Source organism: Nerophis lumbriciformis, linkage group LG04, assembly GCF_033978685.3.
Source record: "Nerophis lumbriciformis linkage group LG04, RoL_Nlum_v2.1, whole genome shotgun sequence".
Classification (NCBI taxonomy): domain Eukaryota; kingdom Metazoa; phylum Chordata; class Actinopteri; order Syngnathiformes; family Syngnathidae; genus Nerophis; species Nerophis lumbriciformis.
Genome location: NC_084551.2, coordinates 4,928,803 through 4,942,029, shown reverse-complemented (window position 1 = coordinate 4,942,029; position 13,227 = coordinate 4,928,803). Strand labels below are relative to the sequence as shown.

The window sequence follows — 13,227 nt, the reverse complement described above, 5'->3', positions numbered from 1 at the left end:
GTATTAGCCTTAAGTAATATTCTAATTTTGTGACACACGGAATTTTGGATTTTCATTTGTTGCCACTTCAAATCATCAAAATTAAATGAAATAAACATTTGAATGCATCAGTCTGTGTGCAATGAATAAATATAATGTACAAGTTACACCTTTTGAATGCAATTACTGAAATAAATCAAGTTTTTCAAAATATTCTAATTTACTGGCTTTTACCTGTATTTTCCTCTGCAAGATAAATATGAGCAGGGTTCGGAAATCGCCAGTAAATTTATTGCGATCGCTTGGAATTCTTCCTGTCTCCTCTTCGTGCCTGTGACGCTCACTCACCGCCAAAAAGTCCGGAAGTTTTCCCAACAATGACATAACAACTAAATGCTCCGTGACCAAATGATGCCGGCTGACATTTATTGGGAATATTAAGTTCCTCCTGCACAAAAGCTCAATGACAATAAAAAATGTTGCTCATGTCTTTTTTTCCCCCTCGCTTTTCTTTTACTTTACATCTTTTGTCCTTTCCTGTCTCCTTCCTCCTGGCAGCTCAGTGTCGTTACGCCCTGGGGATGGAGGATGGCAGCATCCCAGACTCTGACATCACTGCCTCCAGCGCCTGGTCCGACTCCACCGAGGCCAAGCATGGCAGGTCAGTAGGTTTGAGAAAACACAGTGGTACCTTTTTTATTTGTGTTAGTTATCCATTTTGGATAGTCCAAAAACCAAATTGTGAAAAAACCTACATTTTTACTATAATGCAAATCCTTACACCCAAAATTAATATAACAATTTCATTTTATAGATAATTTGTATAGTTTTACATGCTGACAACAATGTGTTATACATATCAATAAACATTTAAGATAATTTCTACCTTTTATGGAAGACTTTTGTTGACAAGGGAGAGGAGGAAAGGGCCACACGCATGCCACCTTTGTACTTTCATGTTCTTTCTTGAATTCATTAGTGTTTTTCGCCTTTAGCAAAGTGCTGGCACTAGCAACTTTTTTTGTAACCACGGTGATATATTTTGCAGTGGTATTTACTTAACAAAGCACAGAGACTGAGTTACCAATGCGTAGGATTTTTTGTTTTTGTACTCCACAGAAACAAGTTTGTTATGCACAATATTTGCCTGTAGATAAAAGAAGGTATACAAAAACCTTGCAAACATTTTGTGAAAAATGTTAATGAATACCGCAAAAAGCGGGGTTTACCAAAACTGAGATACTTCTGTTAATGATTGCTTTTTACTGCTGTAATCTGCTGTTATTGTTTAGATTAGTACTTATTAAATAGTGAAGCAGACCGCCCTATGGGGCCTGTGAGAGGCAGGGGCACTTCCAGTGTTAGTGTTATTTTTCATGCTTAGATACTTTAATAATCCCCTTTGATACAATTCAGGTATCTCTCGTGGCTCACACAATAAACAGGGTTTTTCCTGGCTCAAAATGAGGCAGAGAGTTGAGTTGAGTTTGAGTTTATTTCGAACATGCAAGTATACAACCTGATACATCACAATCTCCAGTTTCTCTTTTCAACATGTTCGAAAAGGAGTAGGAAGAAGCAGAGCTTATTTAATCCTACCCCTTTCCTTTTACATAACAGTTGCTAAAACTTTTGTTCACTTCCTGTTCTCAATTTATTCACAATATACTCCATAAGTAATCACAATAAAATAAGTAAATAAATGATAATTGGTGAAGTAAGTTACATTTCATATGTTGAAATAAGTAAGATTATTTTGTGAGTGAAAGAATGAAAGAATGGATGAGTTAAATAAATTCAGAATGTTTATCATGGTTCTTCTTCTTTGTACTTTGTAAACACTTTAAGTTTGAAGAGTTTCTTGAAGTGGATCATATTAGTACATTGTTTGATTGCTTTGCTTAATCCATTCCATAATTTAATTCCACATACTGATATACTGAAGGTCTTAAGTGTTGTACGTGCATACAAATGTTTTAAATTACATTTCTCCCTAAGATTATATTTCTCCTCTTTTTTTGAGAAGAATTGTTGTATATTCTTGGGTAGCAGGTTATAGTTTGCTTTGTGTATCATTTTAGCTGTTTGCAAATTCACTATGTCGTAGAATTTCAGTATCTTTGATTCAATAAATAAAGGATTTGTGTGTTCTCTATATCCAACATTATGTATTATTCTAACTGATCTTTTTTGTAACACCGTTAATGAATGAAGTGTACTTTTGTAATTATTTCCCCATATTTCTGCACAATAACTCAGATATGGTAACACTAGTGAGCAGTAGAGAATATGAAGTGATTTTTTGTCTAGAACATGTTTTGCTTTATTCATTATTGACGTGTTTCTTGCTACTTTATGTTGTATTTTTTTTACGTGAGATTTCCAGTTCAATTTATCATCAATCATTATACCTAGAAATGTGGTTTCATTTACTCTTTCAATTTCTATTCCGTCTATTTGTATTTGTTTGACTTTCTCTTCTACTGTTACCAAATAGCATTATTTTAGTTTTACTGAGATTCAACGATAGTCTGTTTTTGTCAAACCATCTTTTTAATTAGTTAATTTCTTCTGTTATTATTTGTAGTATCTTCTGTGTGTTCTCTCCTGAACAAAACGCTGTTGTATCATCCGCAAATAATACTAACTTTAAATCTTTTGTAACTTTACAAATGTCATTTATATATAGATTGAATAATTTGGGTCCTAGTATTGATCCCTGAGGTACACCACAGGATATATTTAGCGTTGTAGAGGTGTGTTCGCCTACCTTCACGTATTGTTTCCTGTTCATTAGATAACTTCTTATCCAGTTTAAGACTAACCTTCTGATGCCATATCGTTCTAGTTTTTTGATTAAAATATTGTGATTAATTGTGTCAAATGCTTTAGTTAGATCCATAAAAACTGCTGCCGCACATTTTTTATTATCTATAGCATTGGTAATTTCTTCTGTAATTTCAATTAAAGCCATCGAAGTTGAAACATTAGCTCTGTATCCATATTGATTTTCTTCGAGTATTCTATTTTTATTTATGAACAAAATGAGATGGTACAATCCTGACCATGCGCCAGAATTTTTACGCAAAAAAATGGTAGTTTTTTTCCCAATTTACAGTAATATGCCGTAAAGAACACCGTAAAATGTATTGTGATTTTTATTGATTTGATGGGTAGTTTGCTGTAAAATCATAAGTCAAGCAGATATTTAAGTATTTATTTTTATTTAGACAAAAAAACGTTTGAAAAGTATGATAATATACTGTAATATTTTTTGCAATAATGGATACTATTAAAGTTTAAAAGGCATGCAATTTCAAGCAGTACTTATACTTTTTCTGTCAAAATGAAAAAAATCAATTACATTTAGTGAGAAAATATTGATGATCTGGCCCCCGTCCTTGAGTTTGACACCTGTGGCCTAAGCGCTTGCTTAAGAGAATGATGGGCTCATAGCTTGTGTGGTGGGGCCACTTTTGCTTTAGACACTCATAGATGATTTAAAAGCAGCCTTCAAGCGCTCTGTGGACCAAATTTCCACATTTTGTCACCACCATGAATTATTACATTTTAACTGCCTGTTACGTTAATTTCTCTGCTCTGTTTCACCTGGACTCTTGACTTTCCTACTCGCGAGATCGCTTTTTAAAGTAGTGGCTGATTTTGCCTGCCATATCTGCAACGCTAAAAACATAAACGTTACTCTGACACAGAGGAAACTTATTTTTTTAAATAGACATGCTTGTAATGCTTTCTAGGGGTAACTCCTTTTAGTTGACCTTGTACCAGTCAATCTGTACTATCATGAAACTACCTGATCCTACGCAAATTTCTAATAAATTCTTCAGTCAATCGATCTTTTATAATTAGTCACAAAAGGTTGGAAACAAAGCTAACACTACTAGCTGTGTTCACTTACCAGAGACTAAATGTTCACAGCACAGTCTGGAGTGTTCTGTAGGAGTCCAGTGATCCCTCCGTTTCGTGGTCTGTATGGCAGAAATCCACTTGTTACGGCGGTCAACGTTATGCACCAAGTAGCGGGAAAAAACACGATTCGTTCTGTTTCTTCTTCGTTAGATGCTTCAGGTCTTTCCGGTGCACTGCTGTCAATATACAGGTAAAAGCCAGTAAATTAGAATATTTTGAAAAACTTGATTTATTTCAGTAATTGCATTCAAAAGGTGTAACTTGTACATTATATTTATTCATTGCACACAGACTGATGCATTCAAATGTTTATTTCATTTAATTTTGATGATTTGAAGTGGCAACAAATGAAAATCCAAAATTCCGTGTGTCACAAAATTAGAATATTACTTAAGGCTAATACAAAAAAGGGATTTTTAGAAATGTTGGCCAACTGAAAAGTATGAAAATGAAAAATATGAGCATGTACAATACTCAATACTTGGTTGGAGCTCCTTTTGCCTCAATTACTGCGTTAATGCGGCGTGGCATGGAGTCGATGAGTTTCTGGCACTGCTCAGGTGTTATGAGAGCCCAGGTTGCTCTGATAGTGGCCTTCAACTCTTCTGCGTTTTTGGTTCTGGCATTCTGCATCTTCCTTTTCACAATACCCCACAGATTTTCTATGGGGCTAAGCTCAGGGGAGTTGGCGGGCCAATTTAGAACAGAAATACCATGGTCCGTAAACCAGGCACGGGTAGATTTTGCGCTGTGTGCAGGCGCCAAGTCCTGTTGGAACTTGAAATCCCCATCTCCATAGAGCTTTTCAACTTTTCAGTTGGCCAACATTTCTAAAAATCCCTTTTTTGTATTAGCCTTAAGTAATATTCTAATTTTGTGACACACGGAATTTTGGATTTTCATTTGTTGCCACTTCAAATCATCAAAATTAAATGAAATAAACATTTGAATGCATCAGTCTGTGTGCAATGAATAAATATAATGTACAAGTTACACCTTTTGAATGCAATTACTGAAATAAATCAAGTTTTTCAAAATATTCTAATTTACTGGCTTTTACCTGTAGTGCCTCTATAGTGACGCAACGCTGCAACTGCAGTTAAAATACGTAGCTGCCGTAGAGGGACATCAATCGCTCAATCAATCGCTCAATCAACACAGCTGTGTTGAGCGATATCAATCGCTCTGGCGGGGGGCGGCACAAAATTAACTGGAGGCTGACGCCACGCAATTTTGAACAAAGGAAAAACCCTGCATTAAAAGAATGAAAATAGTGTGTCCGCGTTTACGGACCACTCCAGGTTGCTGTCCGTATGCACACCCAGATATTTATAAGCCTGGACCGCTTCGATGGTGTCGCCCTTTGTCATAACTGGCATCAGAGGAGGCTTACTCTTTCGAAAGTCAATGACCATCTCTTTGGTCCTTGCTTGAACTATACACAAGCTTCCAGATAGGTGGCAGTAGTGCTTGAAGGAGTAAACCGTTTGACCAGGAAATATTACGGCATGGTTGTATTAGCGCCTTATTTGCTACAACTAGCTTGGCACATACAGATAAATAGATGAATATTATTAGGGTCTCAATGGTATTTCAATTTGGGGTGGTTAAAAAATTGTCCCCCTGGCGGGGGCAAGAGTAGATTTCCTCCTAAAAATGGACGCATGTTCAAATCCAGAAAACAACGTATGCAAGTAAAAATTCAGATATATTCGATTAGAGAGGTTCTCTACAATCTAAAACTGGAAAAACTTAGGTTTTTGCTAAAAGGCTCGGCTCAAGCATTTGAAAGCTCATGGAGTCCTTTTTTGCTGTATGTCATCTCTCTTGACCTATGCCCAGACGCAGATGAGGAATAATCTCCCTTTTATCTATTAGTATTATTTTATTCTATTTTTATTTTATTATATATTATTATTATTATTATTTAATTTTTATTTTTATTTTATTATTATTATATATTTTTTTATATATATCTGTCTGTCTCTGGCCTCGTATGTGTGTGTGTGTGTGTGAGAGAATGTGTCTGTCTTTGTCGTCTTACTTGTTATATATGTCACGTTCAAACACTGAGGACATCTGTTAAACAAGACAAAAGGCAAGGAATCAAACAGAGACAGAATTCAATTTGGACTCAATTGAGGAGAGACATGGCCACTGCACTCTCTGTACAATCCTGCACCACGCTCTGACGAAGAAGGTTTTCGTCTCCTCTTTTAATTCAGATGTTCCATGTTCACGCACCAACATATGTCACAGCAGGAATGGGAAGTATTTAAAACAGTCATTGTTTTCGGTCGCTTTGAAGTCCAAGAAGAGGATTTCTCGGGCTTGGGCTCTTCCTGGATCCAGCTGGGGCAGGTGTTGGAGGACAATGGATAACCCCTCCCGTCTCCTGACCACAGTGACTTCAAGAGGGCAGCGGGTCGTAAACAGCGTTGACCTCGGTCACCAAACAGTTGGAAGAGAGTTTGTGAAATACTTCAGAGAGAGTTCGTTTAACACTTCAAAGAGAGTTCCTCTGGAAGTTGAGCAGATCCTGCCATCTGTCCGTGTTGAAATCACAGTGGAGTTTTACGAGCCTTCTTCCTCTTGTTAGGCCTCGAAAGACAGCATTCATAATACAACGTTTCTTTTGTGATAACTTACAAACAATTATTCCAACAATATAATTGTGCCATTTGTCCCTCGTTAGTGGGACCTGAGTGGGGTGGGTGGGTGGGTGGTTTGGGTTTTAAGGGAAAGGGTGTGAATCATTTACTGACTTTAAAATTGTACTGTTTCGACTTGCACTTTTTTCTGTCTATTTGAAAATGCCAATAAAAAAAGTTGGGAAAAAAAAAAATTCAGATATATTCAATTGTGCACACGTACAAATCTAAGCACATTTATTTTTTTACATCGCAATTAATTTGCAGTTGACCGCAGTGGTGTGACCCCGGCCCCGCCCAGGCCCAATCATATTGAAAATAGCCATGTGACTGAGCGCTGCACGCTCTGACCAATCAGGACCCAGTAGGATGTGCTTGTTTCTTGTCTGAGATTGAAAGCCAGCTGTCATTGCTTTGTCTCCGAGAACTGAACACTTGCTGAAATAAAAAAGAAATGGTTGGGTCAGGAAGGTTAAGAAGAAGATGGATGTGCGTGGCCAAAAAGACGAGTGCGCCGGAAAATGTAATGCACCACGTTTGAAAAGATAGTCGCTGCAATAAAACGTTAAACTTTTGCAGACATTCCTGACAGTGATTACCCCCAATATAAATATTAAATATTAATTTGTTCATTCAGATTAGAGTTTCATATAAAAATTATGTAATATGAATCGGCTCCTCAGTTTTGGAGGTGCCGCTATAGGCTTGTGCTGCTGCCCGCTGGAGTCACAGGAATACAGGTAAAAGCCAGTAAATTAGAATATTTTGAAAAACTTGATTTATTTCAGTAATTGCATTCAAAAGGTGTAACTTGTACATTATATTTATTCATTGCACACAGACTGATGCATTCAAATGTTTATTTCATTTAATTTTGATGATTTGAAGTGGCAACAAATGAAAATCCAAAATTCCGTGTGTCACAAAATTAGAATATTACTTAAGGCTAATACAAAAAAGGGATTTTTAGAAATGTTGGCCAACTGAACAGTATGAAAATGAAAAATATGAGCATGTACAATACTCAATACTTGGTTGGAGCTCCTTTTGCCTCAATTACTGCGTTAATGCGGCGTGGCATGGAGTCAATGAGTTTCTGGCACTGCTCAGGTGTTATGAGAGCCCAGGTTGCTCTGATAGTGGCCTTCAACTCTTCTGCGTTTTTGGGTCTGGCATTCTGCATCTTCCTTTTCACAATACCCCACAGATTTTCTATGGGGCTAAGGTCAGGGGAGTTGGCGGGCCAATTTAGAACAGAAATACCATGGTCCGTAAACCAGGCACGGGTAGATTTTGCGCTGTGTGCAGGCGCCAAGTCCTGTTGGAACTTGAAATCTCCATCTCCATAGAGCAGGTCAGCAGCAGGAAGCATGAAGTGCTCTAAAACTTGCTGGTAGACTGCTGCGTTGACCCTGGATCTCAGGAAACAGAGTGGACCGACACCAGCAGATGACATGGCACCCCAAACCATCACCCAACCATGCAAATTTTGCATTTCCTTTGGAAATCGAGGTCCCAGAGTCGAGGAAGACAGGAGAGGCACAGGATCCACGTTGCCTGAAGTCTAGTGTAAAGTTTCCACCATCAGTGATGGTTTGGGGTGCCATGTCATCTGCTGGTGTCGGTCCACTCTGTTTCCTGAGATCCAGGGTCAACGCAGCCGTCTACCAGCAAGTTTTAGAGCACTTCATGCTTCCTGCTGCTGACCTGCTCTATGGAGATGGGGATTTCAAGTTCCAACAGGACTTGGCGCCTGCACACAGCGCAAAATCTACCCGTGCCTGGTTTACGGACCATGGTATTTCTGTTCTAAATTGGCCCGCCAACTCCCCTGACCTTAGCCCCATAGAAAATCTGTGGGGTATTGTGAAAAGGAAGATGCAGAATGCCAGACCCAAAAACGCAGAAGAGTTGAAGGCCACTATCAGAGCAACCTGGGCTCTCATAACACCTGAGCAGTGCCAGAAACTCATCGACTCCATGCCACGCCGCATTAACGCAGTAATTGAGGCAAAAGGAGCTCCAACCAAGTATTGAGTATTGTACATGCTCATATTTTTCATTTTCATACTTTTCAGTTGGCCAACATTTCTAAAAATCCCTTTTTTGTATTAGCCTTAAGTAATATTCTAATTTTGTGACACACGGAATTTTGGATTTTCATTTGTTGCCACTTCAAATCATCAAAATTAAATGAAATAAACATTTGAATGCATCAGTCTGTGTGCAATGAATAAATATAATGTACAAGTTACACCTTTTGAATGCAATTACTGAAATAAATCAAGTTTTTCAAAATATTCTAATTTCCTGGCTTTTACCTGTAATAGTAATAATAATTAAAAAATATCAATGGCATTTCAAATACAATTTAAATAAAAATGGAATGCCTCTTTTCTATTTGCAGACTTCTGATGTAAATATCAACATTAACTTTTTCCACAGGCTAATAAATTTGAAAATAAAATAATGAATATACCAACCATTCAGGACTTTAAACTGCTCAGTTTGCAACACACTGATCTAATCTGATGTGCCCAAGCCAGATACCTGCCATCTTGTCTTGGATGCTAGTTCATTAATGTCGGGGCTCAGGCTTTGAGCTGAAGCAACCCTCATTATCGAACGAAGGTGTTCATCAGTCATTATATCTCGTATTCTACAGTCTTGGGGGCGTGCCTTACAGGCACTGCTTATAACGTCCTCCACGAGCTGACGTCACGTCCGCTTTTCATCCCTTCTTACAACGTGCCCGCCCAGTCACAAGATATGAGCGGCTCCTGTACGCACACACACGTAAATGCAACGCATACTTCATCAACAGCGATACAGTTTATACTGAGAGTGGCCGTATAACCAACTTTAACATTGTTAGAACTTCACGCCACACTGTGAATCCACACCAAACAAGAATGACAAACACATTTTTGGAGAACATCCACACAGTAACACAACATAAACACAACAGAACAAATACCCAGAACCCTTTGCAGCCCTAACTCTTCCGGGACGCTAAAATATACAACCCCCGCTACCTTCAAATTAAATGTTGGCAAAGCCCGAATGACCACCTCTGTGTGTCGCCGAAGTATCCACAGCATGTAGGAATGTGCATACGGCAGAAATGAAGTTGGCGTGAGGCAGCGCACATTTCCACGTAAATGTCAGTCTCGATCCATCTCATATATGCCGTGAAAAAGGGCGTAGGCCAGGTTTTTGTGTGTTAGCCAGCTTGTTACATGAGGGCCCTGGTCTAGATCTTGCAGGAATTTGGTTTTTCAGCTTTCATGACATGTTATGGGACATAACCAGGGCCGGCCCGTGGCATAGGCCGTATAGGCAAATGCTAAGGGCGCCGTCCATCAGGGGGCGCCACGCCAGTGCCACAAATGTTGGAGAAAAAAAAAGAAAAAAAAAAGTTGGTACTATTATTTCTAAATACAAAAAATAATCCCACGTTAATTAAAATGCAAAGTAAAGCCTATTTATTAGAAATACTATTTGTTACAACATTACGCCCCCCCCCCCCCCTCCTCCTCCCCCCGCACGGTGCGCCCCCTCCCTTCCCGTATCATGACTCTTTTTGGACGTCACCACATCAAAAAATCAACACAAGTGTAAAAACGGCCAAAACTGTCAGGTGCCCAGGGAAGAAAAAAGAGAAAAGAAGAGGAGGAGAAACGAGAAAAGACGGAGGTAGCAGGTAGGTAACGTTAGCCTACATGAAATTATTTGTCTGTTACAGAATGTGATAGTAACCTGGCTTTTTAGCATTAAGCTAATGTTACATGATTCGGCAATTGCTAATCAATAAATAGCTAGTTCTGTTTTAACGTCGGGTTAATATTGTGGAGGGGGCTAAATTGTTATGGAAAATAATAATGTAACGTTAGGTAATTACAGTACTCCCACCTTACATTCCTCAGGGACATTTGTATTAGATCTTTTAAGCAGGTGTTTTTTGTTTACATTGTTATTGCCTTCTGGTTAGCTAGGGACGGCGTGGCGCAGTGGAAGAATGGCCGTGCGCGACCCGAGGGTCCCTGGTTCAATCCCCACCTAGTACCAACCTCGTCATGTCCGTTGTGTCCTGAGCAAGACACTTCACCCTTGCTCCTGATGGGTGCTGGTTAGCGCCTTGCATGGCAGCTCCCTCCATCAGTGTGTGAATGTGTGTGTGAATGGGTAAATGTGGAAGTAGTGTCAAAGCGCTTTGGGTACCTTGAAGGTAGAAAAGCGCTATACAAGTACAACCCATTTATCATTATCATTTAATGTTTGCCCTGCAGGTAATAGTCACTTTTCCACCCCTTTATATATTAGGTATAGTTGTAAGTAAAAAAAAAAGGTCGAAGACAAAGCTATTCAGTTTCTTGTGAGTATATACACTTTACTGCCGATGTGGGGGGGCGCCACCTAAAATCTTGCCTAGGGCGCCAGATTGGTTAGGGCCGGGCCTGGACATAACTTAAATATTTCAACCAAATTGCCGTCTGCTACGTTCATAAATAGATAGGTTATTTTATATTCTGCTATGACCTGCTTAGATTTTATAGAAAGCTTTTAACACTATCGTCACACACACAGGGAAACATAGCAGACAACTCTTCCAATGCATTTTCTATTACATATTTTTAAATTCTGCATACGTTTTGCTGTCATTTTAACTCTGGTCTTTGTCTCTGATCTGTGTAGATTTGAAATTCAACACACTTGCAAGCGGGCAGAGACCTGGTCTCGGTCCACTTATTTGGTGATAATCGCATTAACACTTGACCAAGTAAAGTTTACAAGCAGAGCAGATGCACTAATGTTCCTTTGAACCAAACTAAACAAGTGTGAATGTGTCTTTAGTCGATTGTGCACCATCATGTGCAACAAGTGTACTGTGTATTTGACTGGTTCCTCCAGAAGGATTCTGTGGCTTCTTTTGGCACTCTCACAAAGCTATCCTGTCAGCGTAATAAAATGGCACACTGAGCATTTTGGCAGATTGTTTCTGAAGCCTCGCTGAAGTTTCACATTTCGGGCCTTACATAGTCCTACTATGTATTTTTTTTTTTTTCTTCATCTCCGCTGTTTCGCTGCGCCCTCAAAGCAGAGCGCAGTCATCATCACATTCAATCTGCCAACTCGCCACCCGACAGTTCAAACATTTGCTAAATTAATTCAGACTCCACACTTTACTGTGATGGATTGCACACGGCAGGCAACTTCTGAGAGTGCCACACTGCCATGACTGGGATGTGTGTTAGCGTATACAATCTGAATGCAGATGTTACAAAAGGAGGCTGTTGACAGCATGATGACATGCAAATGTCACATGGCTATGTCTGGTAAATGAGGTCAAGTGAGCAAAAGGACAAATGTTAATGACTTCAATTTATTAAACTTAAAAAGCATCATTCTCAAGTCTCTGTATTCCAAACATCAGCAAATACGCACACACACACAGACACACGTGTGTATATGTATGTGTGTGTATGTATGTCATACTTGCCAACCTTGAGACCTCCAATTTCGGGGGGTGGGTGCGGGGGGGGTTGAGGCGGGGGCGTGGTTAAGAGGGGAGGAGTATATTTACAGCTAGAATTCACCAAGTCAAGTATTTCATATATATATATATATATATATATATATATTTATATATATATATATATATATATATCTATCCCCGCGACCCCGAAGGGAATAAGCGGTAGTAAATGGATGGATGGATATATATATATATATATATATATATATATATATATATATATATATATATATATATAAGAAATAATTGACTTTCAGTGAATTCTAGCTATATATATATATATATATATATATATATATATATAAATAAAAGAAATACTTGAATTTCAGTGTTCATTTATTTACACATATACACGCACATAACACTCATCTACTCATTGTTGAGTTAAGGGTTGAATTGTCCATCCTTGTTCTATTCTCTGTCACTATCTTTCTAACCATGCTGAACACCCTCTCTGATGATGCATTGCTGTGTGGCACGCACAAAAGTGCTTTCATCAAATGCACTAGATGGCAGTATTGTCCTGTTTAAGAGTGTCACAACATTGCTGTTTACGGCAGACGGACTGCTTTACTGTAGACGTTCTTTATATTGTGGGAAAGCGGACTCAGGTCCGCATTGAGCTGGAGGGGGCGTGGCCTCCAGCTCCGCCTGAATTTCGGGAGATTTCCGGGAGAAAATTTGTCCCGGGAGGTTTTCGGGAGAGGCGCTGAATTTCGGGAGTCTCCCGGAAAATCCGTGAGGGTTGGCAAGTATGATGTATGTGTATATGTATGTATGTATGTCTGTATATACAGTATATGTATGTGTATATGTATGTACAGTATGTGTGTATATGTATGTACAGTATTTGTAATGTGTAAATGTGTATAAATGTATGTACATATGTGTGTGTGTGTGTGTGTGTGTATATATATATATATATATATATATATATATATATATATATATATATATATATGTGTGTGTGTGTATGTATATGTGTATGTATATACATATATATAAAGCATGCTATACATTTTCTCATACTTATTGTGTACCATAGTCCAGTGGTCCCCAACCTTTTTGTAACTGCGGACCGATCAACGCTTGAAAATTTGGGACTATGGGACCGGGGGGGTGAAGAGTATT

General features: G+C 38.7%; 1 protein-coding gene across 5 annotated transcripts in view; it reads left to right on the top strand.

Annotated features, from left to right (window-relative positions):
• ddr1 (discoidin domain receptor tyrosine kinase 1) overlaps positions 1-13,227 on the top strand; it is a 199,205-nt gene that overhangs the window by 86,715 nt on the left and 99,263 nt on the right. For all 5 annotated transcript variants that reach the window (XM_061947702.2, XM_072912946.1, XM_072912947.1 and 2 more), the window contains one exon: positions 538-640. In XM_061947702.2, the coding sequence (XP_061803686.1) occupies positions 538-640 (103 nt within the window). The remainder of the gene's footprint in view (positions 1-537; positions 641-13,227) is intronic.